General features: G+C 37.6%; 1 protein-coding gene across 6 annotated transcripts in view; it reads right to left on the bottom strand.

Moving 5' to 3' along the window:
• The window catches only part of utrn (utrophin), a 513264-nt gene that overhangs the window by 111061 nt on the left and 374443 nt on the right, over nt 1-27760 (bottom strand). For all 6 annotated transcript variants that reach the window (XM_039747516.1, XM_039747517.1, XM_039747518.1 and 3 more), the window contains one exon: nt 24562-24691. In XM_039747516.1, the coding sequence (XP_039603450.1) occupies nt 24562-24691 (130 nt within the window). The remainder of the gene's footprint in view (nt 1-24561; nt 24692-27760) is intronic.

Raw genomic sequence — 27760 nt, 5'->3', positions numbered from 1 at the left:
AAATAACTTGCACTAGAATCTGCTAAGGAAATCTCACTGAAAGCAAATTATGAAAACCTAAGCCAGACAAACTAGAAAATTCACTGGAAATAAAATACCTTTCACCTTGATGTTTAGGGTTTAAGCAATGTTTAATAATCATTTACTATCTACAACAAATATTAAAAGAAAGAGTCTGGGCTGAAGACACACTGTGCATGACATCATCTGCGTACAAAGAGATTTTTGTTCTTTGCTTCCATTATGAATTCCCTGGATCTCTGCACTGTTACAGAAACAAATAAAGAGACAGTCAAACTCGAGAGAAAAAATTATTATATTGTATGCCTGAGTTTATATTGTTTGTTTAATCTAAGGCTCTAGGCTTGAAATGACAATAGTATTTGAACCAATCAAGGGCCTATTTGGTTAAAATAATTTTCTGCATACAGATGTTAAAGAATCTATGAACTTTAATAACAGGGAGGCAAAACTCAAAACACACAACAGATATTAAAAAGATTTGCAATTGACAAACTTTTTCTAGTTTGTGAAATGATAAATGGCAGCAGTTTTTGACTATGGTTACTACCACTTTTCTATGTCGTTAGATCTTGGTTCAAGATTTTGGGACTTAAAATTAGCAGGTTAAAGGCATAAATCACCAGTAATGTTACTTACCCCATTGAGTTTGTAGCGGCAGGCCAAGGAAATATTTATATCTTGTATTTTAATGCAGATTTGAGAGAAAAAATGTCAAATACTTATCAGGTCAGGTCCGAGAGCATGCACTGGTACTGGCCACACCCACCACGTAATGAAACAGCTTGGGATTCTGGTTGGCAACCCCCAGGCAGAAACACGGACCAGTCCCTCTGGAAATTACCCTCTGTCTGCTGCAGCCAGGTGTTACGTGGGTGCCTCTCCAGCCTGGTCCAGCCACCTGGGTCCTGAGGATCCTGCGAGTTGGATCACCCACAGGGAATTGCGGCACATGGCCGTAGTGCCGTAACTGACGCTTACTCACAATGCAGGTAATGTGCCTAGCGGTACCAAAGGATTCTCCAAAGAGACACAGTAATGAAGGAGTGCAATCTTTATCTCAGGTCACTGGATAGCATCCATGTCTCACAACCATATAGGAAAACAGAAAGCACCAGGACTCTAAAGACTTGGACCTTCGTCCTCTTGCAAAGATATCGGGATTGCCACACACACTCCTTTCCAGAGACCTCATAACACCTCATACTCTCCTAGTCCGTCAACTGACTTCATGGTAAGAGTCACAGGAGACATGAATGTCACTGCCAAGGTAAGTAATCCTCTCGACAAGGTCAACTCTCTCTCCGCAGACAGACACACTGTTGATGGCTGTGCCTAAGGTCATTAAAGGCATGGATCTTGGTTTTTATCCAGGACACTTGTGAGCCCAGACACTCAGACTCCTCGCTCAGTCTCTTGAGAGCCCTGATCAGAACCTTCATTGACTCCACATAGATCACAGCATTGTCGGCAAAGTCAAGATCAGTAAATCAACAACAGATGCCCCACAGCCGCTGGACCTCATGACCTTCCTCAACACCCGGTCCAGGCAAGCACTGAACAGAGTAGGAGCAAGAACACACCGCTGACGACCCCGAAAATCATCTGAGAAAAACGCAGAGGTTCTGCCTACATTCTGCACAGCACTCACAGTTCAAGTGTACAGGCCGGCCATGATATCCAGCAACCTTGAAGGGGTCCCGCAAAGTGTCAGGATGTCGCACAGAGCAGTTCAATCAACTGAGTTGAACGCTTTATGACAATCGACAAAGGCTGCAAAGAAACTGTGCAGATCTCTGCTCCAGTTGCTGGTAGGTGAGAAAGTGATCACAGATCCTATTAAGGGATGATCCTAGCAAGACCCGGCACTGAGAGCAGTGTTATCCCCCTGTGGTTGCTACAATACAGGCAATCGCCCTTCTTTTTCAAAATTGGGAGGATAAATCCCATTTTTCAATCAGTTGGGATGATGGCCGTCTCCCAAATAGAAGCAAAGATTGTTTGCATTGCCTGGAGCACTTCCTTACCACCAGTCTGGAGAAGTTCACTCCAAATACCACAGATCCCTTCAGCCTTCCCTACTCTCAGCTGGTTCACCACCTGTGCAATCTCAGTGAAACTGGGTGGTTCACAAATGATTGGAGGATCAGCCTCAACAACCGTGGACCAAGAGATATCCAGTGTCTTAGCTGGAGAATCAGCTTTAAACAGCTGTTCAATGTAGCCAGCCCAGTGGGTCACAACACAGTGTCATCCGTAAAGACCATTCCATCAGCCACCCTGACTGCGACTCTCTAAAGAATAGATTTGGATGTGCGTAATGCGTCGATTCTTCTGTAAGCAGGACGTGGGTCACTAGACCATGAATGGTGTATCACTTGTTCACAGATTCACCTAACAATTGTCTCCTTATCTGACCTTGGTTGCCCTCGCACCCATACTTCTCAGTTCCCATTACAAACTGGAGTTGCCATCAAGTTGTGTGTTGCAACTCCTCTTAATGATATCCAGAGTGCCCCACGAAATGAAACACTGGCAACACCAACACAACCCTCAGCAACCTTCAGGGTCTTGTCACAGAAGATCTCCCACATCACTTTAGGATTGTCAGTTACACCCAAGTTCCTCACAAAAACTGCATGCAAACTCGTCAGAAACAGCCTAATCTTGGAGTCTGGCCAGGTCAAGCCTCATTTTCCTAGTAGGTGGTAGCCTACAAGACCTAAGCTGGATCTTCAGAGTCGCAACAACAAGTCTGTGGTCAGAATTCATAAACTGGGCACTTCTGTAGACCCAGGAGTTTTGTAAGACCCTACAGTGTCTGCCCACGAGGATGTGATTGATCTCCTTCACTGCACCACCAGCATTGCAGTACCAAGTCCAACAATGCAGCTCAGGGTGCTGGAACCAGGATCCAGAGATCCATAGCCCCTGACCTTTTTCAAAGTCAAGGAACATGGAGCCAATTTCACCACGGTCACCAAATCCATGGGGACCAACACAATCCTCATAGCCAGCCCTGTTAATACCAGTGGTTGCACTGAAGTCACACATGACCACCGGAATGTCACCTTACACAGAGTGAAGATTGTGAATAAAATGTTAACAGGAAACTAAAGCCTCATAAGAATGTGAATTTAAGGCCCACCATCACTGAACATTATACACCATTTGTAACTACTGGCTTCTATTATATTGTATCACTAGCAAAATACCCGGCAGCGGAGAAGTAGTGTATTAAAGTAGTAACGAAAAAGAAAAGGAAACATTTTGAAAATAACGTAACATGATTGTCAATGTAATTGTTTTGTCACTGTTGTGAGTGATGAATGTTGCTGTCATATATATATATATATATATATATATATATATATATATATATATATATATATATATATATATATATATATATATATACACACACACACACTCTTTGGGGTGCGAGCAACTGTTGCTGGGGGTGCCAGAATCCATCAAGGAAGAAAAATGAAAAACATTATTTGTACAAAATCTTAATTTATTTATCCATTCCTAAATAATTAAATGGGCAGACTATTTTGTATCAGTGCAATACGCTGCTTGTTAAAACGGATGACTCCCGCTTTTACGTGCAAGTTTGTGTGGATTTTATGAACTATCATATCTGTTAAAGTTCTATTTAAATTTTAAATAGAAGGAATTTTTATTTAGTCGACAGAAATATCTTTGGTAGGAATGTAAGTTAAATGTAGGCATCATTGCTTACATTTTTCTTCACTATAGAAATGTAAAGAGTAAATTCGCCTTACATTCCAACCAAAGATATTTGTGTCGACTAAATAGAACTTCAAAAGATATTTATTTTTCGAATGTGATCGCGCAATTCAGATCGAGTTGACGCGCACTACATCGAGCCCGCGTGCTATTGTGGTTTCGCCTGCGTGCCTCAATAAGTCACCCTCCCCCGCCTACTTTTTACCGTTAATCTAATGATTACACCGAGTGTGGCTTTACCAAAACAATCATTGATGGAGAATAAAGTATCCATTATTCATAAAGCTTCAATTGGTGATCTGTCTTTCTGCGTTAACCGCATATTTTTTCATACGTCTCAAACCAAGGGGATGCGAGGGTAAAATGAATCGGGAAGCGATGATATATATGTATGTGTGTCTATATATATATATGTATGTATATATATATATATATATATATTGAAATAGTTTTATGTGAAATAATGCAAAGAGTACGCAACACGTGTTTCGCCATAATTTTGGGTTCATCAGGCGTACATACTCAGTGCACCCCCTTTCCGGAATCAAACCTTGGACGTCGGCGCTAGAGGCGAAGCCATATCCACTGCGCCTTCAGAGTATGTAGATCGGAGTAGTGTGTTAAAGAAAAATAACGTAACATGATTGTCAATATACAGTAATTGTTTTGAGAGTGTTATGAGTGTTGCTGTCATCAAGGATTTGATTATCATTATTTCTTTCAATCAGGTTCGTATATGTAGGATGTGTTGTGTTCAAGTTACATTACGTGTTTGTGAATTGTTGTAAAGATAACAGGTTTCATTCATCGATTAGTTTCTTACTGCATCAATAAACAGCTCGTCTTCCTCTTTGTCTGAGACGTGGCACACTGCATGCACGGGTTTATTTTTTACACTGTCTTCCTTTAGTGGGATATTGACTTTTTCCACCGTGTGCTTTGTTTCCGCAGTAGCTGCACTTATGAATATGTTTGTATGTGTCACACTCTTCATATTTTTTTGCTACCTTCTCAATTGTGTAATTTGGTTTTTGTTCAGCACTTTCTGGAACTGATGCTTTTTGTCTGTGCACTGCGTCAGTTCACGTGAGCCGCTCGGTGTACATGCATCGAAGGTTCCCAGCTGTGCTGGTGCTATCTCGTGCGATGTCCACGGCTGTATTTAATGTTAGCTAAGACCCGGCACTTAAAAGTTTCTCTCGCAGTTTCGCTGAGTTTGTGTCAAACACCACCCTGACCATCTCATCTTCGTCTGCATAAGCACAGTCCTTCACCCGTGAATATTTAGCGGCAGTGTTTCTATTGGATTGCCGCTGACGGATGGCCTTATATGGGCAGGCACTAAATTACGTGGGAGGCGTAACTCCACCTCGAGCAGAAGTCTATTATAGTATATGAATGAAAAAATAGGTTCCAGTTATGACCACTACGCGTAGAATTTCGAAATGAAATGCCCAACTTTTGTAAGTAAGCTGTAAGGAATGAGCCTGCCAAATTTCAGCCTTCTACCTACACGGGAAGTTGGAGAATTAGTGATGAGTCAGTCAGTGAGTGAGTGAGTGAGTCAGTGAGGGCTTTGCCTTTTATTAGTATAGACTAGCAGAATACCCGCGCTTCGCAGCGGAGAAGTAGTGTTTTAAAGAAGGTACGAAAAAGAAAAGGAAAAATTTTAAAAATAACGTAACATGATTGTTAATGTAATTGTTTTGTCATTGATATGAGTGTTGTTCTCATATCTATCTATCTATATATCTATTTATATATATATATAGCAAAATACCCGCGCTTGGCAGCGGAGAAGTAGTGTGTTAAAGAAAGAAAGAGAAAGAAAAGGAAACATTTTGAAAATAACGTAACATGATTGTCAATGTAATTGTTTTGTCACTGTTATGAGTGTCGCTGTGATATATATATATATAGCAAAATACCCGCGCTTCGCAGCGATGTCATGTGTTAAATAAGTTATGAAAAAGAAAAGGAAACATTTTAAAAATAATGTAACATGATTGTCAAAGTAATTGTTCTGTGTATTTGGTGGCAGCGTCACAAATTTGTTTTCGGTGGCTGCATCAGAAAATGTACCACGACGTCTGACACGCCTCCTTTTTACTGTTTTCTCACAGCTTGTATTGCTGCTGTCATATATATATACACACACACACACACACACATATATATATATATAATATACATATATATATATATATATACACATACATATCTTCATATCTACATATCTATATACATATCTACACACACAAATTATATATATGTGTGTATGTATGTATGTATGTATGTATGTGTGTGTGTGTGTGTGTGTGTGTGTGTGTATATATATATATATATATATATATATATATATATATAATCTAGATAGGGGTGTGTGTGTGTATATATATATATATATATATATACACACATACATACATATATATACACATACAAACATACACACAAGTATATGTATGTGTATATATGTGTGTGTATAGCTTTGGTCACTGAGTGCAAGGGAAAAATAATGAAATATAGTCTATAAGTTATTAAACAGTAAAACATTAACGTTTTAAGAAGTACAGGTACATTGAGCACTACTGGAGTGGTTATGGTAAACTACATTTTAAAGACTGTGTAACAAAACAGGTAAGTAACTAACAGCAGCTAAAATGTATATGGATCATCTCTCGGTAGTAGATCCCTTTTGAAAGGCGCTACACGACGGCTGTGGTATAGAAATTACATTTTCTATGTGAACGTTCAAATTTGTGCCTCTGGTAATGTGCCTTACCGGCAATTAAAGAAAATTATTTTTGTGTCCTCTGCCGTGTTAAGAGAGAAAGGCTTTGGTTTGGGATAAAAGGAAAAAGGGTGTAAAGAAAGGAAAGTTGCCTTTTTCTTTTATATAGTATAGAGAGATGTGTTCGTTGACGTTATGATCGCCTTTTGGCGACAGTCGCGTGGGTCTTGTGTAGACTGGTGAGACGCCCCGCCATTAATCGGCTGTGATGGCACTGTGAGTCCTCCACTCGTATGCGTGTGTTCATAATCCGAGCTGAGGACCTGATAATCGTATCGTGCAAAAGAAAGTGTGAATCGCCTTAATATTATTTTGCCGTGGTGTAGAAAAGGGGTCCCGTGTTTGCACTTGTCTGGGCTATAGCTCAGGGGGAGGATGAAAAATTAAAAGTGCTCACTTTGACTTAAGGCAGAAGCGCAGTCAGCGTCTCAAAGGCCGGCACAGCTATGCACGCGCTGGCTGCTCGACTTTTGCTGGGCAGGAGACCCCTTTGTACACACGTTCATGATATCAAAAGTCTCAGCGCTCTTTGGAGGTAATTCATATATTATATATATAGCAAAATACCCGCGCCTTGCAGCGGAGAAGTAGTGTGTTAAAGAAGTAATGAAAAAGAAAAGGAAACATTTTAATAATAACGTAACATGATTGACATTGTCATGAGTGTTGCTATCATATATATTCCTGCCTAAATAAGTCACCTCGCCGCTCTTACTTTTTACCGTTCATTTAATCATGGCTAGTGGCGGAAAAATTATAAAATGGAAGGAGGATGGCTTTACCAAAACAATTATTGATGGCGAATCGATTATTCATAAAGCTTGAATTGGTGATCTGTTTTTCTGTGTTAACCTCATATTTTTCATACTTCTTCTCAAACTAAGGTGGTGCGAGGGTAAAATGAATCGGGATGCGCTGATCAATGTAATCGGTGTACCAGGAAATCATGCATTGACAAAAGCTCCCGTTTGCTTGTAATGCAAAGTGTGATTAAATGCATTATTTTTCAACGCGTTATGGAGCACATGCATCGAAGCTTCTCAGCTGTGCTTGTGCTAAGAAAAGGAAAGATTTTAAAAATAGCGTAACACGATTGTCAATGTGACCTTTTGTAAGTAGTGCCTGGAGGATTCAGTGTGTTGAAACTCTAGAGACAGCGTGTGTATTAACTTGAGGTAAATGGGAGGGGAGATGATGACGTGACTCCCCACCCTTTAACTGTCAATCCCCACAAACACAGTCTCGGAATTTGCATAAGCACACCCCTTCACCTACAATTTTAACTTAGTTACAAAGTGATCAAAACTCGTTTATATCCTCGTCCTCTCATTAAACTTGTATCCCGCATTACCTGTGGGCATGTGAAACGCCAGCGGTAGCCTGTCTATGAACTTAATTTAAAGTTTAGGTTTACACCTTGCTTTCTTTCCGAGGTAGCAGCACTCATGAATATGGTAGTATATGCCACTCGCTCGCTTCTTATTGTTTCGCTGCCTTCTCAATTATATAATGCATGTTCTCTTAAGCGCTTTTTGTAGGTCTTCCTGGTTTTCTATGCACTGCGTTGACAGTCAGTTCACGTGATTACGTAGGAGGCGTGATGATGTCACACGAAACTCCGCCCCCTACGTCTTTGCAGCTCTACTCCATTACAGTTAATGGAGAAAAATACCTTCCAGTTATGACCATTAGGCATGGAATTTCGAAATGAAACCTGTCCAACTTTTGTAAGTAAGCTGTAAGAAATGAGCCTGCCAAATTTCAGCCTTCTACCTACACAGGAAGTTGGAGAATTAGTGATGAGTGAGTGAGTGAGTGAATGTGTGAGTGAGTGAGGGCTTTGCCTTTTATTAGTATAGATAAACTTATTCCTCTTCATTCTGCATGAAAACATGAGATTACAAATCTTTCTAAGTCACCAGCAAACTACATTGGTTAAGTAACACATAAAAACATATTTTTAGGAGGAGTATTTCTTGTCATAGTTTTCATTGTTTTCACAAAATGGTTACAGGAGCCTGGTTCGATTTTCTGTAATCATTGACTCCTTACAGATTATTCAAAAGAAGTGATAATATTATACACATTAAAAAAGTAACCAAGTGACCTCTTGGATTAAAGAGTTTTCTGCTCTATATGGACTTTAAAGAGTAATTTGTGCTGGAAAGACACAATAAGTGTTTTCATGTGTGTTTGTTTATAAATTATGATGAATGAATCGTTGCAAAATGTGTCAACAGTAGGCAAAATAGCACTCTGAAATTAGCAAGATAAATTAGAATCAGTAGTCTTTTTAGACAAAGAAAATCAGAGATCACCTTTAAAAGTTGTACTTTTTTGTTACAAAAATAAGGCAAAAAAAAAAATCCCAACAAAAATACATAACGAATGCTAACATTTTTTAATCATAAAATATTACATTAAGTATTCAGATTAAAATATCACGCAGGAAATGTAAACAGTTTCATATAGAATCTCAAATATTCATATTTTCAATTGTTAATGTCATTAAAAGTTTGTAAAGCATTACAAAAAATGAAAAAAAAAAAGTTTAAGAAATTAATAACGATACTAAAGTGACATAGTTATCAGCATATCACGATTTTGGAAAAATATAAGCTAAGAAACAAAATGTTTAAAATGTATTTTCTTGTATGTACAACTGCAACCATGTTAATTGTGACAGGAAATTCCTGTTAATTTCCTGACCTTTCTAGAGTTATTCCCATAATTAATGAAAGTATGTTAATTCTTATCTGATGAGCACTGTCAGCCATGCCCTTCCTCTCAAGTATTCCGAATAGGTTACAGAAAGAAAGTACTTCTTTTATACATGATACTAGACTGAAAAAAACATTGAACGATATTCACAAAATAAATAAATTAAGAATACTATGAAGAATATAAATATCTAAACCATGTTAATCCAAAGCTTAGAACACTGATTTCTGATTCTACATTTTCAGAAATAAACTACAATGTAACTTTAGAAAAAACTAATTGGAATGATCATTCAGTTAAATTATGCAGTAATACAAGAGGAAAGCATGAAAAAATACTGTTAATGGACAACATGTACAGACTACAATAAGTTATTTGTGAAGAGCCCTATTAAACATAATGCAACACAAATTTAAGAAATGCCTTGTACGAAAAAAAGTACATTAAAAAAATGGTTACAAACTAAGTAAGGAATGATCTGTGAGTCTTAGACTGGGAAAAAAATTGTGTATAAAATGTTATTGGGAGAGTTTATTCTTGCTGCCCTCCTGTATTATTGTGGTGGGGACCATCATATAGTTGCATTTGCTGAATTGTCTGCTCCTGTCTTTTACTTAAATTAATACATGCCTATGTTAATAAAATACAAAAATTGTCATTTATGAATGAAGTTAGCTTTACTGCTTCTTTAAATCTGAAAGAGAAGAAACAAATCCACATTCCTAACAAGATTTTAGATTTCCTTGGTATTTCCACTAGGTTATAATAAAAATAAACATTCCAGCAGAGATATTCACAATCCTAAAACTAAATCTAAACTACAGAATTTATAAAAATACTACCTGACTATTTAAATAGACTTTACAGGCAAACTTTTTTTCTGGAATCAGCTTAATGTTGCTTAAAATAAATAATATGACAGTACAAGCTTTTGTCACTGATGCACTTTTTAAAATCAAAACAGCCATCAAATCTGAGCCTTTTTCCATAATGTAAAATTATTTAGCAGTTCTTACTTCTACAATGTACTGGTACAATAAAAAAATGGTACTAATTTTACAACTATTATGTCAGTAAAAGTAACATAATTTATAATAAACAGAAAACTAAATATTCAGAAATCTACTAGCAATAATGTACCCCACAAAATGGGGTTGTGCAAGATCTTTCTCATATAAGGTATGAACTGAGCCGGAACAAACATTTAAAAACTATCCATCCATCCATCTCCCAACCCGTTTGAATCCTAACACAGTGTCACGGGGGTCTGCTGGAGCCAATCCCAGTCAACACAGGGCGCAAGGCAAGAACCAATCCCGGGCAGGACGCCAACCCACCGCAGGACACACACACACACCCAGACCCACACACCAAGCACACACTAGGGACAATTTAGAATCTCCAATCCACCTAACCTGCATGTCTTTGGACTGTGGGAGGAAACCCACGCAGACACGGCACACAGGGAGGACCCAGGAAGCGAACCCGGGTCTCCTAACTGCGAGGCAGCAGTGCTCCCAACTACAAAATGAAAATATCTTGTTAAGAACATAAGATGCTTTGAGTCAGCTCCTCGATTACTTTTCATCTAATGTCTGCTCAATATACTTAAGGTTTGAAAATTCTCAAAGAACTACTATACACTAAACCACATTGCAATTTATGTATGTAAATGTCTATTCATGAGAAAAATGATCATTAACAAGCATTCATCTTCTTCCCCATTATCTTGCTGAAGTTTTAAATATTTGTGTTACAAGACGCCTTAATCTCTGTTTGATCAGCATTACCAGGTTACAGCTCCTTTAAGCTTTTCTTCTAAATTCAGACTGATTGTTCACTAATAGACGTGCACTGGATCTGTGTGCAAATATCCAGCAACTATTTCAAATTTTATTTTTAATAAGTAAATGTTGCTTTAATATTGATAACAGACTTCCCCTGGCTTATAAAGATAATTTGTAATTCAAACACATAATTTAAATTAAGAAAATTAGTTTAATAATATCATCAGTCACCAAAACATACTGGACTAAAACATTTTCACTTCAGTAATTACTGGGACAGGCAAAAACAGATTTGTAATCCTTGCTAATGTCCCCCAGGCCTCTACAGTGTACTGGTGAAGAGTGACAGTCTGACTCTTCTCAATCACACTCTGCGGTATAGGGAGTGTGCAGGGAAACCCAGTGCCACTAGGGGGGTGCTAATCAGGTTTATCTAGCTGGGTAACCTGGAAATATCTGCATAGGCTTACGCAGATTAGTTTCCTGATCCAGCCTTCAAAGTTCTGTGCAGTGAGTATTCAGGAAGGTTGGACGTGGGAGGAAGTCTTTGCTAATGGCTTGACACGTAAAGAGGCTAAAGGTGAACTAACCAAGGGCTTAGGTTTTATAATTTTTAACCCCTGTGTATTTACTAGGTATTTGCTTTGATTGTTCACCTCTTTGGTTTCAAAACTCATTTTCTTTTGTAACTTTCCTTCTTCTGGTTTTCATTTGGGTTCTGCACACAAACAACCCCAACATTTTAAATTTAACTGTTCTCTTTATGGTCTTTTGTTGGTGTACATGTAAACAAAACCATTAATCTCTTTTAATGAACAGAACAAGAAAGCACAAGAATTCAGTTAAAAAAGGGCCAATTTTTACAGAAGCAGGAGTAACAGTATATACACATGTTTAAATGCATACACTAAAAGAAATGGCCTTTCAGTTTTTTCTGTGCTTTTTCAACTCTTTCTCTTCTTAGAACCATGACACAACTCCTAATATAAGATGAAATCACTTGCACACTCATGACAAGTTAGGTGAATTAACTTTGAGAATGACTTGTACTAGTGGCTCAGACTTGGTCTTCTTAACTACAATATTTAAGTACCAGTAACAGCGTACTGCGTGATAATGTGCAGTGAATACACTTGACTTGAGCATTCCTAGTTTTCATACTCTTTCTCTATTTAGCATTTGTTTGCTCAGAGGTTGATGCACTTGCTGCTTCCTGAGCAGCTCTTTTCTCCACCCTAGCGGCCTGTTGCTTCTCTTCCTTCGTCGCCATCTTTTCACGTTAGAACTGATTAAGTTCATTTTTGTGTTGCAATTACTTAGTACGTTTTCTTTAATTTTTCACTTAAGCTGGCACTTAAGTCTTCAATCTGCCTCAAGAATGATTAGTGAAGGTGGCTGGGAATGAGAACAGCGCCCATACACATGCGGCGCAGGGCCACCCTGCTATGCGCTGCCAAGAATTGATTCTATAATAAAATAAAATAAAAATAAAAAGAGTAATAAAAGTCATCACCCGGAAAGCGGATAGTAGACATCACGTAGTATATGTGTACCAAAGTTCAAGTCAATAGGTGAAACGGGTTGCGAGCTACAGGTGATTTAAAATCCTGGACAGACAAACGAACAGCCACGGTAGAGTATTATATAAGAAGATATTTGGTTCATAACACAGAAAAAGGTATTAAATGACAGCTGTACATTATTCAAAAGGAAGCATGTGTAAGTCTACTAGCTAGTAACTTCAAACTGAATACAGTAAAGTATTACATTTTAATTTGATTTTCCATTTTTTAAAAATATTTATTAGTACTTAACTCTCACACATTTCATTAACTCTAAAACTGTCTGTCTTATAGTCTAACTCCTCCATCCCCATATCTGTATTTCAAATAGTCTTTGACTAACCTACACACCATACACCCTTTTAAGTCCTAATGTAACTTTTTTTGGTGGTACAGGTTTTATATATGACAAAAGATACTTCATTGGTCAAATAAACATGTGCCCTCTACCCTTAACCAAGATTTCAACCATGCATTAAATATTCTGACCTCCTCAATTCCATATAGCACAGGAGAAACTTCATAGAAGACTTTCTTGAGATTTCTGCATTATAAATTTTGCACCTACTTCCTTAAATTTGCTGTACAGAAGTGGCAGCCTGCCCTTACCCATGACATTTGGTCTGTTGTGCACAGTGATAACTGAATCAAAACCAGTTCTTGCCAAGAGTAGAGAACACTAACCTACTTGTGTGCTAGGCATTCAGCTTACCACAACTGTCAATCTCTTTTGCACGTTATTTACTTTTTACTCTACACTTAAATCTGACAATCAATTTAATGCTAAGAAGGGCTTTGACTACTGACTAGTCTTATTTAGGCAAACTTGCTGGATCTACACAAATACACAATTACCACTGATGCATTTTGGGCCCCACCCCTACCTGGTCTATATAGACCATCTCTCTCTGATATGCTAATTCCAGCATACTACCATTGTTCCTATGCTGAAGAAGTCCTCTGTGTCCTGGCCCAACAACTATTGTACTGTTACACTCTCACCCATCACCGTGAAGTGTTTCGAGAGGCTTGTTATGAAACAGATCAACCTCATGCAGTTCGCATACCGCAGACATTGTTCAACAGACGATGCCAAAGTCACCACCCTCCATCTCGGCATCTCTTACCTGCAGAAGGAGGATACATATGTGCAACTATTGTTCATAGACTTTAGTTCAGCATTCAACACACTCATTCCTCAGCACTTAATTGGAAAGCTAAGCCTGCCAAGCCTAAACACCTCCCTCTGTAACTGGATCCTAAAACTCCTGACTGAGAGATCGAAGTCAGTCAGGATTGGAAACAGTGTCTCCAGCACCACTACACTGAGCACTGGTGCTCCACAGAGCTGTGTGCTAAGTCCAGTGCTGTTCCCTTTACTAACTCACGACTGTATGGTAATGCATAGTTCAAACGACATATTCAAGTTCGCTGACAACACGACTGTGGTGGGCTTCATGCTCAAGAATGATGAATCATCATACCAAGAGGAAGTGCAGAAGTTAACTGACTGGTGCAAAGCCAACAACTTGTCTCTGAACGTAGACAAAACAAAGGAGATGGTTGTTGACTTCAAAAGATTTAGAAGTGACTACTTTCTGCTGTACCTCAATGGTTCAAGTGTGGAGATCGTCAAGAGCATCAAATTTTTTGGTATTCACCTGGGTCCTCAACACCAGCTCCATAGCCAAGAAAGCCCAGCGGTGCCTTTTCTTCCTGCAAAGGCTGAGTAAAGTCCATCTCCCATCACCCATGCTCATCACCTTCTACAAAGAGACTATTTACAGCATCCTGTGCAACTACATCACTGTCTGCAGTCTTAGATTGCAAGATTTTGCAGAGGATAGTGAGGACAACCAAGAAGATCATCAGAATCGCTCTTCCTTCCATCACAGACATGTACACTACACGCTGCATCTGCAAACCTACCAGCATTGTGGAGGACCTGACACACCCTCACATAAACTATTCACTCTGCTGCGGTCAAGAAAAAGGTACAGAAGCATTTAGGCCTTCACTACCAGAATGTATAATAGTTTTTTCCTCAAGCCTAAACACTAGACTGATAACACTGGCACACCTTTGCACTCAACTAGATCATCTTTTTACATTTATTATTATATTTGTTATCATACAGTTACTTCCTTCTTACTTCCAGTGTCACATTTATATCTGTACCTTCTATTAAGATATTGTCACATTTTGACACAACCTGCTAATTTTTTGTACCTATAGGTATCATAAATGTGTACCGGTCTGCATTGCATTGTCTATCTTTGCACTCTCCTGCAATGTTAACACATGCATTTTCTGTAGTTATATGTTCTGTGCAGCACTGCGGTCGCAGAGGAATGTTGTTTCGTTTTACTGTGTACTGTACTAACTGCATATGGTTTAAATGGCAATAAAAAGCTATTTCTACTTCTACTACTACTACTACTACTTATTTGAAGACTTCAAATCTTCACTGGTGGAATAATGGAGGAATGGCCTTCCTAACCTAAACTTGGCAGGCAGCTTATTATCAGAGTTATGTATTAGTAATTGATTATTGATTGTAAATATTACCTTGAGCCAAAGGCAAATGATGATTTGGCAGTCACCTCATTCAATCCAGCTGCATATAGTGACAGATGACAAATGGCAAGTATGGGTGTACTAGAATGTCTTGTGAGTATCTTTCTGTGAAAAACAAAATAGCTTTTCCTACATCTCAGATGGGTTCAGGGATAAGGAATCTGCATGGACTTTGGTGTTCAGATTCTTTAGTGAGAGGAATGGGCAAGCCACACATACAGCACCTGTAGTATTCACTGAAACAAAGGTCATGATTTGACAGGAGTCTGAGGAGTTTAAAAGACTTTCAGAAATCCATGGAAGGGTTTTGGCAATCCATTTAACTATCCAAGGAGGGTAGGCATGACACGGACTAAACTGTTTTCAGCAAAATTAAGTGGATGCAACCTTCTAGAAGGAGGAAGCAAGAAGATAATCAGTTGGAGGTCATTGTGCTTATTGAAAGGTTTGTTGTAAGATTGCAGAGATAAATGAGGTCCAAACAGAAACAAAAAAAACACTATTGGTGGTATGTTTAGTTTATATGCTTCTTCAATTTTGGCCCAAGATTGACAGACTGGATTGATGGTGCCTATTTAAAAAAAAAAATCCACTTTCATAATAAAAGCATAAGCGTCTGGTTGTCTGTCCAGTTGCTATGTCTCAGTCATTCCAAAAGAATTGCATTTGTCATTACAAAAGATGGGACATCACACACATTAACACTGCTTTTACGAATCAAAAATCAAACTGGATATAACCAAGACATACTGCATGAATTGCACGGTGAACTGCAAACATTAATGCTGAGGTCTTAATTCATTAATTAGATTTCAACCTGTCTTACATGGGTAGTACAGCTAGAAAAAGTATAAGATAGTGTGCTCAAAGTGGTTGAGGGATCATACTCCTCAGCCACACTGGGAATGCCTATGCTGGGGTACCAGAATGGAGCCCTAATGACCTCTTGTCCTGGAATATGTGGTAGATGCTGAAAGTGAAAGTAATTCCACGGCAGATCCTGTATGTTATATAGTCCTCTTTATGTGACGCGAAACAGTCATTGCATGTCCTGACCTGGTCTGCCCAACTGTGCATTTTGCTACCAATCTCACCTGAAAAGGTGGATTGAAAGTGAAGTAAAAGAAGTGTCAAAACTGTGATAATGAATGCAGCTAATGGAATCGTGTGCCCCATAGGTGCTATATAAAGTAAAGAATCACTAATGCACAAGAAAAAAACTCAAACTTAAACCAAGCACACAGTGAGGTTTTTATATAGTTAATAAGTCTACAGTAGGTTTATATTATATTTCTCATACAATACACTATCACAGACTAAGTATAATATACAGAGACATGCTGAAAATTTGAATTGACAATAAAGAATCAAATAATCTGTCTCATCTTTTTTTTATACTGAACTATAAACTATCACACTTTTTTCTTTTTGTAGTAAACATGATCTATCATAAATTAAATCTAAAACTTTAATTTGGCTTATCCCAGTATTCCATTGGTAATACATTTCAAAAACATCTTCCAATAATGCATAAAATCACAAGAGATAATCTCACCAAATGAAGTACACACAATTCTACAAATCAAATGATAATTTGAATTACAAATTTAGCAGGTACACTGTTAAATATTATATACATATTTAAAATCTATAATTATTAATCTCTGCAAAGAGATTGTTAGAGTAAATTTCATTCCTCAGTAGAGTTTATTGAAGGAAATGTAAAATTGTCATCCGCTGAAATGATAACACGCTTCTTTAGCATTGCGTACTGACACATGCTTACCAGGTTTTCCACATCAGCTCCAATTATGTTGGCTGTCTAACTTTGTGGAGTTTGGTCAGAATGTGATTATTCAGGCTACTTAAGCAAACAATGGAACTGAAAAAGATGACAGGCTGGATTACTCTTAGATAAAAACACAACAAATGTCCCTGCCCAATCTGAACAATATCTGATTTTTTGTTTAACTATTCTAATATTCATTATTATTTTTGTTGATTCTTATATACAGTATGTACTGTATATTGCATGCACTACTATAATCATTTCCACTCCCATAAGGAGGAATGGTTTTGCAACCATTTTGCCTAATTATATGCTCCTCAAATAGTTAAATGCAGCTCAACTACTTTTAAATGGATATAGTGGATATAGAACCAACAGCATCATAAAATCCTTTGGATTTTCAATAACCTTGTTTTAGGCCAGAAAAATTATAAAATCCTCTTCTTTTTATATTCTTGATTGCCTCCCAGTTGCATTCACCTTAGTGGCCATTAAATGTATGAAACCACAAGATTTTCTAAACATCAGAAGTTTACTTATCAGCCAAACAAATTGCTGGATTATGCGGTATCACAAACCCTCCACACTGCTCTTCTGGATAGCCAGAACATAAATGTTTGGATACTACTTATCTACAAGGCTGTCTTCTGAACCCCAAGCTGTACTCACTGTTCACTTATGACTGTACAGCCTGATATGACACTAATGATATAATGGAAATTGCTGAGGATACTACTGTAATCAGTCTCATTAAGAATAATGAGAAGATTGCATACCATCAGTAGATTAAGAGTCTGGCTGACTGGTGTCACATCAACAACCACACACTGAACATCAACAAAACTAAGCAAATGATTCTGGGCTTCACTCCTTTCAGCTAGGAGAATTAATACTGTCAAGCTGAATATCCTTTTAAAGAAGTTTAAACTTCTCAATACTGTGTGTTATGCTTTATTTAATTGCTTAAAATATAGAACAAATGCAGACAAAACTTTAAAACAGAGATACTATTTTCAGTGTGCAAGCACATGATAATCATATATTTCAGCTCTATTTAATTTACAAAGTCATTCTGTACCTAAATACTTTATTAGAGATCTTCTTTTTATTGGCAATGCAGCTTTTGATTAGCAAGAAGCATTGGTGTCTAGCAACACATTCATTTTTCTATGTACTTTTAATGAAATTCTAAAATGTTTTATCTGTAATAAAATATATTTTATCTTGTATTAATGACAATACTGTTAGTATTTACAGACTTTACCAATTCATTTCTCAATACTTCTAGATAATCTTAGGCAACAACAGGAAGTGATGTTAATTGATGTCACAGGCAATGAAGAATTAATCCAAAAGGTTCTTCATCAATTTGTACAAACCATGCTGTAATTCAGAACAAAACTGTACACAACACACATCTTTAAAGATTACAAATTGTCTTAAATTTAAAAATCACAGAATCATAACAATTAAACATAAATATACACCCATCTCATATGCTTATTCGTAATTTTGTGCTCAACCTCCAACTGCTCTTGATGCACTAATAGTATTTGGACTAATACAAGATGGATATTCCATACTATACTACATTATGCTGCTCGTGCACTGCCTTATCTTGCTTAACCTGAACCATCCTCAACTGCGCTCTATTCAATGCATAAGCACTGTCTTAGTTTATTTAAGATTAGCAGAAAATATACTTTTCCTTAAAAGATATGGCATAAAGCTTTTCCAAATTTGGCAAGAAGTCATTATCACTGTTCCAAAACAGCACAGCTGCCTTGTTCCTTTATTTTGTTATCTTTTAATGTTTTAATATGAACACCAGGAGGAACCCAGGACCCACTGCACCAGCATAAGGTCTGACAATGGGTCAAAGGATTTCATCCCGATACCTAGTGGCAGTCAAGATGCCGTTGCCCAGCCTATAGAGGTCTTTGCATCCCTCCATGGATATGCCTCCACAGACTATCACTGATCCACCACCAAACTGGTCATGCCGAACGATGTTACAGGCAGCAGAATGTTCTCCACGGCTTCTCCTGACCCTGCCAATTGTGCTCCACGGTGCCAGACAGATGAGCACAGGACCCAATAGAGGACGTTGAGCCCTCAGGCCAATCTCATGAAGTCTGTTTCTGATTGTTTGGTCAGAGACATTCAAACCAGTGGCCTGCTGGAGGTCGTTCTGTAGGGCTCTGCCAGTGCTCATCCTTTTCCTCCTTTCCCAAAAGGAGCAGATACTGGTCCTGCTAATGGGTTAAGGACCTTCTACGGCCCTGTCCAGCTCTCCTAGAGTAACTGCCTATTTCCTGGAATCTCATCCATGCCCTTGAGACTATGCTAGACTATGTTGGGAGACACAGCAAACCTTCTGGCAATGGCATGTATTTATGTGCCATCATGGAAAAGTCGGATTACCTGTGCAACCTCTGTAGGGTCCAGGTATCGCCTCATGCTACCAGTAGTGACACGGACCATAGCCAAATGCAAAACTAGTGAAAAAAACAGAAAAGATGAGGAGGGAAAAAATTGCTAAAAACTGCTAAATTCTTTTTAGCAGTATACATAAGGAATTATCTCATAATGGGTTTTTGGATAATATGGCTCACTGCAATATACAGGGATAAGGTGTTAAACGTTGACTATGTTTTTCATATATTTTAATTTTTCAGGAAAGCTCATGTTTATACTTTGTTTTACATTTCAGGGTGTTATTTTAACCTTAATAAAATATGATTACATTTTGAAAAGTGTGGTATATGGGAAACCTATTGAAAAAGAAAAGTAATTATTTACATCTTAGTGTTCATACATATTTTATTAAAGATTATTACATTATGTGGTATTTTCAGTAGTTTTACATTTTAAATCCCATAGATACTTACAGGTGCTGTACAGCAGTAGCCTTTACTCAAAAGCTCTGTCTTTTGAACATATTTTATTAACTACCAATTTTGAATTAATTTTAGAATTAGATCTAATGACTTGTCACTGACAATTTCCAGCATTAATCACATGAACAGATTTTAAATTTACTAATGACTATAGACTTTTAATCAATTTTCTTAATCAATGCATGATATAATTTTGTAATTTAATACAAGTATATACTTATATGAAGTTATAAGAATGAATTATTAAACATAAGGATAAGAACTGAATGTAACTAAAGGGTTAACTAAATGATGTTTTAAGCTTAGGCACATGAGGCTTTTGTCTCATCTTTGAGTAGCCACCAAGTTAGTCGCTAAGGTTAAAATGAAGTAGACGAGTAACAAACATCCCTCTAGAAAGTTGGAATAAACTAATGGGAAAGCCCTAACACACCTTGTTGCAGGGCTAAAATCAACAGAAGAGTCCATAGATCACCCTTAATTGCAAGGCAATATTCAGATTAATGGGAGAGTCAAAAAAAGTCAGAAAATACTGGTGGCACTCATTGATTGGATGAAGCTCAAAATATTATGCATATTAAGAGTCAGATGACGTGATATATGAGATAAGGTAATGTAACAGAAAAGCAAAAAAGCAGATTAATTCTTTTATTGACTGCTCACTCCATAGACTGAGACATTTATGCATACCTGTGTACAAGAATGACTTTTTTGAAAATAGAGGAAAGTTTATTTTCATGACTTAATCTGCAGCTGTCATCACAAACCTGAGCTCTCAACTTCTCAACTGTCTTTTGGAGAAGTTACAAACCTAGGATAAGTTACAGGGATATCATACTAGAACTGACAAAGGAGAAGTGGGATGCAATTAAATATTCCTGTAAACAGCTGCAAGAACTGTGTTTTAAGCACCTAAGCAGTGTCACAGGAGCTGTATGACAGATAGGAACACCAATAATAAAAGTGAAACAGAGTGGATGTGTCATCCACTGTAATCCATTCTATACAAATGTTAAAGATATGTTTAAATGTAAACCTGTGGCACCTTTGGGAAGATCTTAACACACACTGGTTAATTTTATTACCCCCAAATAGCCTATTATTAGACTTCAACCTGGTACCACCAGGATAGAAAGGAAGTAGAGCCTAGCAGCTGAAATGTCTCTGAATAATGGCTTCCAAAGGACAGGTTGGAAAATTATGTGCGAATCACACAGGGATGACATTGAGAGACTCAGTCACTGCATCACAAGCTATATTCTGCATTGACACTACTGTACATCAGTATACTGTACTGTATAACAATGCCTTGCTTTCCAAACAACAAGCCCTGCATTACTAAGGAGCTGCAAACTCTACTGAATGAGAATAAGAAGGCATTCAAATCCACTGACAAAGAGGCTCTACAGGGTGAATAACAAGTGCTGAAGAAAAAGCTGAGTAAAGGCAAAGAAGCTTGCAGACTTAAATTAGAAAACAAACCCACTCAAAATAACCTGAGATATTTGAAAAGGAATGGACATAATGGCTGAACTCAAGCAATCCAGGGCTCGGGTGTTAAGAACAAATGTGGACAAAGCTAATATCCCGAAGCAATTTATAAATACTTTTCACCTCTTTCCTGTAGTAAAATGCTGGTGTGTGGACAATAGTTTCGTGGAGTGCCCTCAGAGGCTGAAGGGGTGATTGGTCGCTTGTGCATTAAATTGCAAATGTGCAGTTTAGTCAATTGTCTCATCAGCACACCTGCATTAAAGTTAAAGTGGAAAAAGGACAGAAGTCAGGATCAGAAGGAGCCCATGTGATACATTGGAGGCAGGCAGTCCAGGAAGGAGTGTGTGGTCGACCATCGATGGGAATTAAGAGGGTTCTGAACAGAGTATTGCAGTTGCTCAGAATAAAGAAACCAACAATAATAGCGACAATGACCTGTACTGCCTACTGAGAGGGAACACTTGGAACTTTGGAGATTAAAGGAACACAAATGCAAAGCATGTAACACAGTTTAGTTCCACTCACTTTCCTGGCTTTTGTCAAAACATTTAAACAGAATGTTATAACTGGATAAAAAAAAAAAAAAACATACAAGGCAAATCGAAGAAATTTGGTATATATAGGGCTACAACATGAGTGATATATTCATAACTGACAAATCCAAAGTAAAAACTTTACATTTTGGAAGCGACTAAAAAAGTATGAGACAAACTAGAACAACAAGTTGGCAAAAAGAAACAAAACCCACACAGAGGCTGGTATCATGGTTGATGTCTTGAAACTACTAATGAAAAAGTGTAGATAGATACTGGTAGAACTGTATATGTATATTCATCATATAAAGAGGAAGATTAAATAAATTCATAATCAACACCAAAACTTAAAAACAAACCAAAAAGCAAATAAAAGCACATAGAATGGAATTTCACATGCTCAAGCTGTAGCTTGAAAGGAAAAACTACTGTATTTCATTGGATAAGTGCAATTTGCATCCAGATAAAGAAGCAACAAAAAATGAAGCATTAGCTGCAATATAGATTCTGAGAAAATGTGACAAAATACAAAAAAACTAGCCAACCCGCGGCGTTCCATACGCCGCATAATCAGGCCGGTTTTTTAATCATTTTTAAGCACAGTGAGAAAATGTAATGTTTGCAAAATCGGTAATGTAATAAATCAGCAAGAAAAGCAACATTGTAACAATGCACGGAACAAACGAACACACAATCGTCCGTGCGGCGTAGCGAGGTGGGAGGGGGGTGTGTACAAAGTGCAGGAGCATCTAAGAAGACGCATGTTTGTCGCGGATGCGAATTGCTGTATGTAGCGTGTACAACACTTTGCTGTGTTGCACGCGGTCGTGCGTCGTAACCGAAAACTCATTTTTTAAAGACTGCTCACTTCATTGTGTTTTAACCTCAGTTGTAAAGGAATGTTTTAATGATCCCATGGGATACCCCTCGCAAACAGTTTTACACGCTGCATATGGCGATTCACCTCCGCGAGAAACATGCCTCTATTAACAGTCAACGCGTGGGATGGGGGTGTGTACAAAGGGTAGGGACGAAAACAGTGGGAGCGTATGAGTCGCACTTAGTGGCAATTCCACGGTTTGTAGCCCGAATGGGGTTCAACGGCTTACCCACGCCTAGGCACACGCTCAATCTCATGCATAATCATTTATTGAATGGTAAACACTTCTGGAAAGACACGGTTGTCTAAAACAGGTTAGTGTGAGAATACAACAGTAAGTGAATGAAAAGATGGAACTCTGGAGAGAGCAAAATACAACACAATAGTGAAACCGCGGCATAACAAACGCCGCATAATTATTTATTGATGGTTGAACACTTCTGGAAAGACACAGGGACACCCCTCGCAAACTGTTCTACACGCCGCATACAGCGATTCACATCTGCGACTTGATTTTTCCTAGATGGTCCTGTCGCGTCCACCTTTGCACTCAAAGCATACACACTGCCTGCTCATGTGTCCGCTCGCAAGAGAAACTCATGGACAGCCGCCCACCAGCTGCCTGTGTGTGTGCCTCTGTCTGTCTCTGGCGCAGCTTTCTCTTGCGCTGCCTCTGTGTGAACCGGTCAGGCACAGAGAAGGTCAGCTGCTGACAGAGCGTCTCGACTGTTGCAGGGCCTGCATTGGTGAAGCAGTTGAGACGGTAATGAAACAGAGGCACAGGGCTTATTGGTTTTTAAAGGCTGATTCCTTCATTGTGCTTTAACCTCAGTTTTAAAGGATTGTTTTAAGGATCCCATGGGATACCCGTCGCAAACTGTTTCACACGCTGCATATGGCGATTCACCTCCGTGAGAAACATGCCTCTATGAACAGTCAACGTAGCTCGGAGGTACATGACATTAACCTGACCTGCACTGCATGTGGCCTCTACGACAGACGAACATAAATGACGCCATTTTTCTGTGTCGTTGCGTCCGAGTTGGTGGCCGTGGCCCTGCGAGTTGTCGTCGTATCCAATGGTCTTGGAGTTGGTGGGCGTGGCTCCTTCCTGTGTGTGCCATAGCTGTCTCACTTGTCAGCGGCTTAGTGAATCCACGCCCCTTCTGGCGTGCTTTTCATGGTTGTCTTGCCTTAGTGAATTATATATATAGATAAGTGACTACAATTGAAGTAAACATTAGTGCCCTGAACCACCTCTAACTGTCAAGTTCCAATGTTTGCTTTACCTTAATGGATGCAGCAATTAAAATTGCTTTTCTTTTCATTTGATTAAAAAAAGAACACTTCTAAATATGCATTACTGTGTTAGAAATCACTCTTAAATTAAAAACAAGTAATTTTTTTTTAACTCATCTCCTATTTTGTCTTTAGATTTAGAATGAAATTAACAAGAAATGAAAGGAAGAACAACTCCAAATGAAAAGTAACTAATAATTCTAATGTTTTAAACTATATATTAGATTTAGTTTTAATTCAAATAGTATGGTCATATCTTCATAAAATACTGTAGGTCCTTTCAGAATCACCTTTAAATAAAACCAGTTCTGAAGAGCAGTAATTTAATTTGTGACAAAATAGACACATTGTGATATTTCAGCCCCACATATATTGTTTTGCGATACAGACTATTTGTGTTCATGCTATTAAGCTTACACAGGTAAAGCTGAAAATGAGAGTTGTCGCTTACCTGTCTTAGTTGGAAGATTACGCCGTGGCTCTTCTGGACCTTCAATAGGCTGGTCTGCCAAGAACATTCTGGCTTGATCTAAGGCATTCAAAACTGCAGGCTCTTTCTCCTTCAGTTCATTCTGAACAGTCTTTTAGACAGAAAGGAATATGATTATTTTAAAAATACTTTATCTTTTTAAATATTGTTTATAATATTAATTTGTCAATATTCAATGTACATTAAACACATTATCACCAAAATTCAGTTTAAAGTGCTATACATGCACAGAACAATGTTCCAGAGGTATACCTTCTTGAGTTCACAATACAGAAAAATTACTTGCTCCTTGTCAGAGAATGAGATGGTTCACCCACTGAACTCAAATTACTAAAAATGTCAAATATAGCAAATTGTGATTTTGATCTGTAGCTCCACACTATAATTGAACTTGAATGTATTCAATTAAGTATATACATTAGCTAATTAAAAGGGCAAGCTCAGTTGCAGGACACACTCTGGACCCCCTGGAAGTAGCAACAAAGGAGAGAAGTAAAACTAAGCCATTACGAACAACGCTGCACAACCTCTCTCAGACATACTAACACAGTACTTTCAGCCAACGAATCATTTAGCAGAATTGTACCAAGAAACACTACTAGGGCTCCTTTACTCCAACAGCAATGTATCAATATAATGCCTCACTGTGACTGTGACAGAACAGTTCTTTCTTTTTAAATTTCTCCTTTTTTCAGACAAAAGTGTATGTGAATATTTATTTACTTATATATTTGTTTATTTATTTTAAGAGTTTCTATAAATAGCCAAAGTCCCCCCAACGGACAAATAAAGTTCCATCTATCTACATATCTATATATATATATCTATATGTATATACACATACAGTATATATGTATTAGGCCTGGAAAAGTTAACGAGTTAAGTTTTGCGATCAGTAAGATATACTTTATACTGAAAGTAAATATTTCCTATGACAGCGCAAAGGCAAAAGTGTCAGAGTAACTAAGCACTCCAGCTTGGGTGGATGTGAATGTGGGCGTATATGCGAGTATGCTTGCACGAAATCCGGAACTGGATATGGGATGAAGAGATAGGAGAATATTTCATCACAACACCTAAAACAATTGTTTACTGAGCTAATAAACCATTTCAGCACTTTTTTTTTTAAATTAAGAGTAGTAGGGCTCAGAACAGCCTTTGGAGATCTACCCTAATGACTAGATTATCATAAAACTGAAATGAGAAATTTTCAAAGTATTAAAACGCTGGTAATCTTTTCATTGCTTAGGCAGTTTTGGATAATAATGTTCACATCTGCTTGTAGATTTGAAACAAAAGAAAACAATTAATTTCTCTGATTCTCGCCATTAAACTCTAATATTCAATAGCTAAAGGCAAATAATCAATCAGCAATGAAAGACATCTTTATCATACTGGCTATAGCAGAAAACTTTAACAATTTTAATAACTAATTAAGAATAATGTTCCACAATTATGGATGGCCTTTCTTTATTCCTTATTCATACACTATATCTCTCTCTCTCTCTGTAAACATAAAACATGAACTAAATTGCTTTTTTATTCCAGTGAAATGCAAGCTCATACAGCAAAAGTTTATTTGTGAAAAGTTGTATCACAGAGTTAACACAGAGCATTTGAGTCAAAACAGAAGCTGTTTCTTTCTGAAATCTCGTAGCAAGAAGCGTTCCAACTTCTAGCAAATCAATTGGAGTTCTTTTTTCCTCCCAAAAGCAAATCTCTAAACACAAGTTGAAATTTTGGCCATAAAAGTAGTAATTAATTTTTATATAGTTTGTTTATATGCTCTTGCTGACTTAGGATGTTTTCAATTGTATAAAACAACTGAATTTTAGAAACAGAAGTAGAAATCTAAATGGAACAGCACTGTTTCTAATTTTAGCTCTGCCTGTCAAATTTTGAAAAGACCTACTGTACCTGAACATTCAAGCTGAGAAACATTTAAGAGTCAAAACAGCATAAAGCATCTGCCAGCCTTTGCTTGTCAATGCTCATTTCTATGGAAAAAATAACTCATGAACTATTTCTCAGCAGATTTCTCTGCTGATCAGTCTTTTAACATTTTCCACATTTGTACTCTGTTTTTGTCAAATTAGTATCCTTCCATATTAATTAGGGCAGTGGTCATTGTGTAATACATAATTGTATCTAAAATAGAATGTGAAATTGATAAATTCATGTCACAGTCTCTGTTTTCAATATGGTCTACAAAATTATACACTCTGCAACTTCTTAAACTACAATGGTGTTGTCTATCACCTCATATCACAGGTGGTCCTCATCAGGTGCACTCTGACACAGCATTTAATACTACAATATTAAATGCAAGGTGTAAGGAGAAGTGGGTACAAAAGTGTATTTCACTGGATGATTTGTTGACTAGCCAAGGGTTTATATGATAAAACTACTTTGGACAAAGAAAATATCACTCATTTATGTGTATTTTCGTGGCTGAGATGATTATGTAACCCAAACACATGCCTTAAAGCATTCACTTTTTCGCATACTTAAGGATTTGAGCTATGAATTACAAGCAACTAGAACAAACACACATATGTAAATAAATAACACACAATTGCAAAAATCATGCTCTTTTGGTTAACATAGTAAAATAACCTTCTTCTACTGTGTGCATTATCAGTCCAGGAAACCCATGACAACTACCCACCATGGGCACCACATATAGAAGATCAAAATACTTAGTTAAAAACTTGTGTTGCCCTATATTAAATGAACATATTTAGCTGCATAACTGGATATGTGGAAACACAGCTATTGTCTTTGAGATCCAGGAGACTGGGTTAAAATTCTAGTGCTATAAATGTCTATGTGGACAAGACAAGAAACACTACTGGGGCTCCTTTACTCCAACAGCAATGTATCAGTATAATACCTCACTGTGACTGTGACAGAACAGTTCTTTCTTTTTAAATTTCTCCTTTTTTCAGACAAAAGTGTATGTGAATATTTATTTACTTATATATTTGTTTAATTATTTAAAGAGCTTATATAAATAGCCAAAGTCCCCCCTAGGGACAAATAAAGTTCCATCTATCTACATATCTATATGTATATACACATACAGTATATATGTATTAGGCCTGGAAAATTTAACAAGTTAAGTTTTGTATTTTAGGTTACTGTGTACTCTGGAATGTAA

Source organism: Polypterus senegalus, chromosome 3, assembly GCF_016835505.1.
Source record: "Polypterus senegalus isolate Bchr_013 chromosome 3, ASM1683550v1, whole genome shotgun sequence".
NCBI classification, from domain to species: Eukaryota; Metazoa; Chordata; class Cladistia; order Polypteriformes; family Polypteridae; genus Polypterus; species Polypterus senegalus.
Note: the sequence above shows the minus strand (reverse complement) of the source record. Positions and strands in the feature narration are given on the sequence as shown.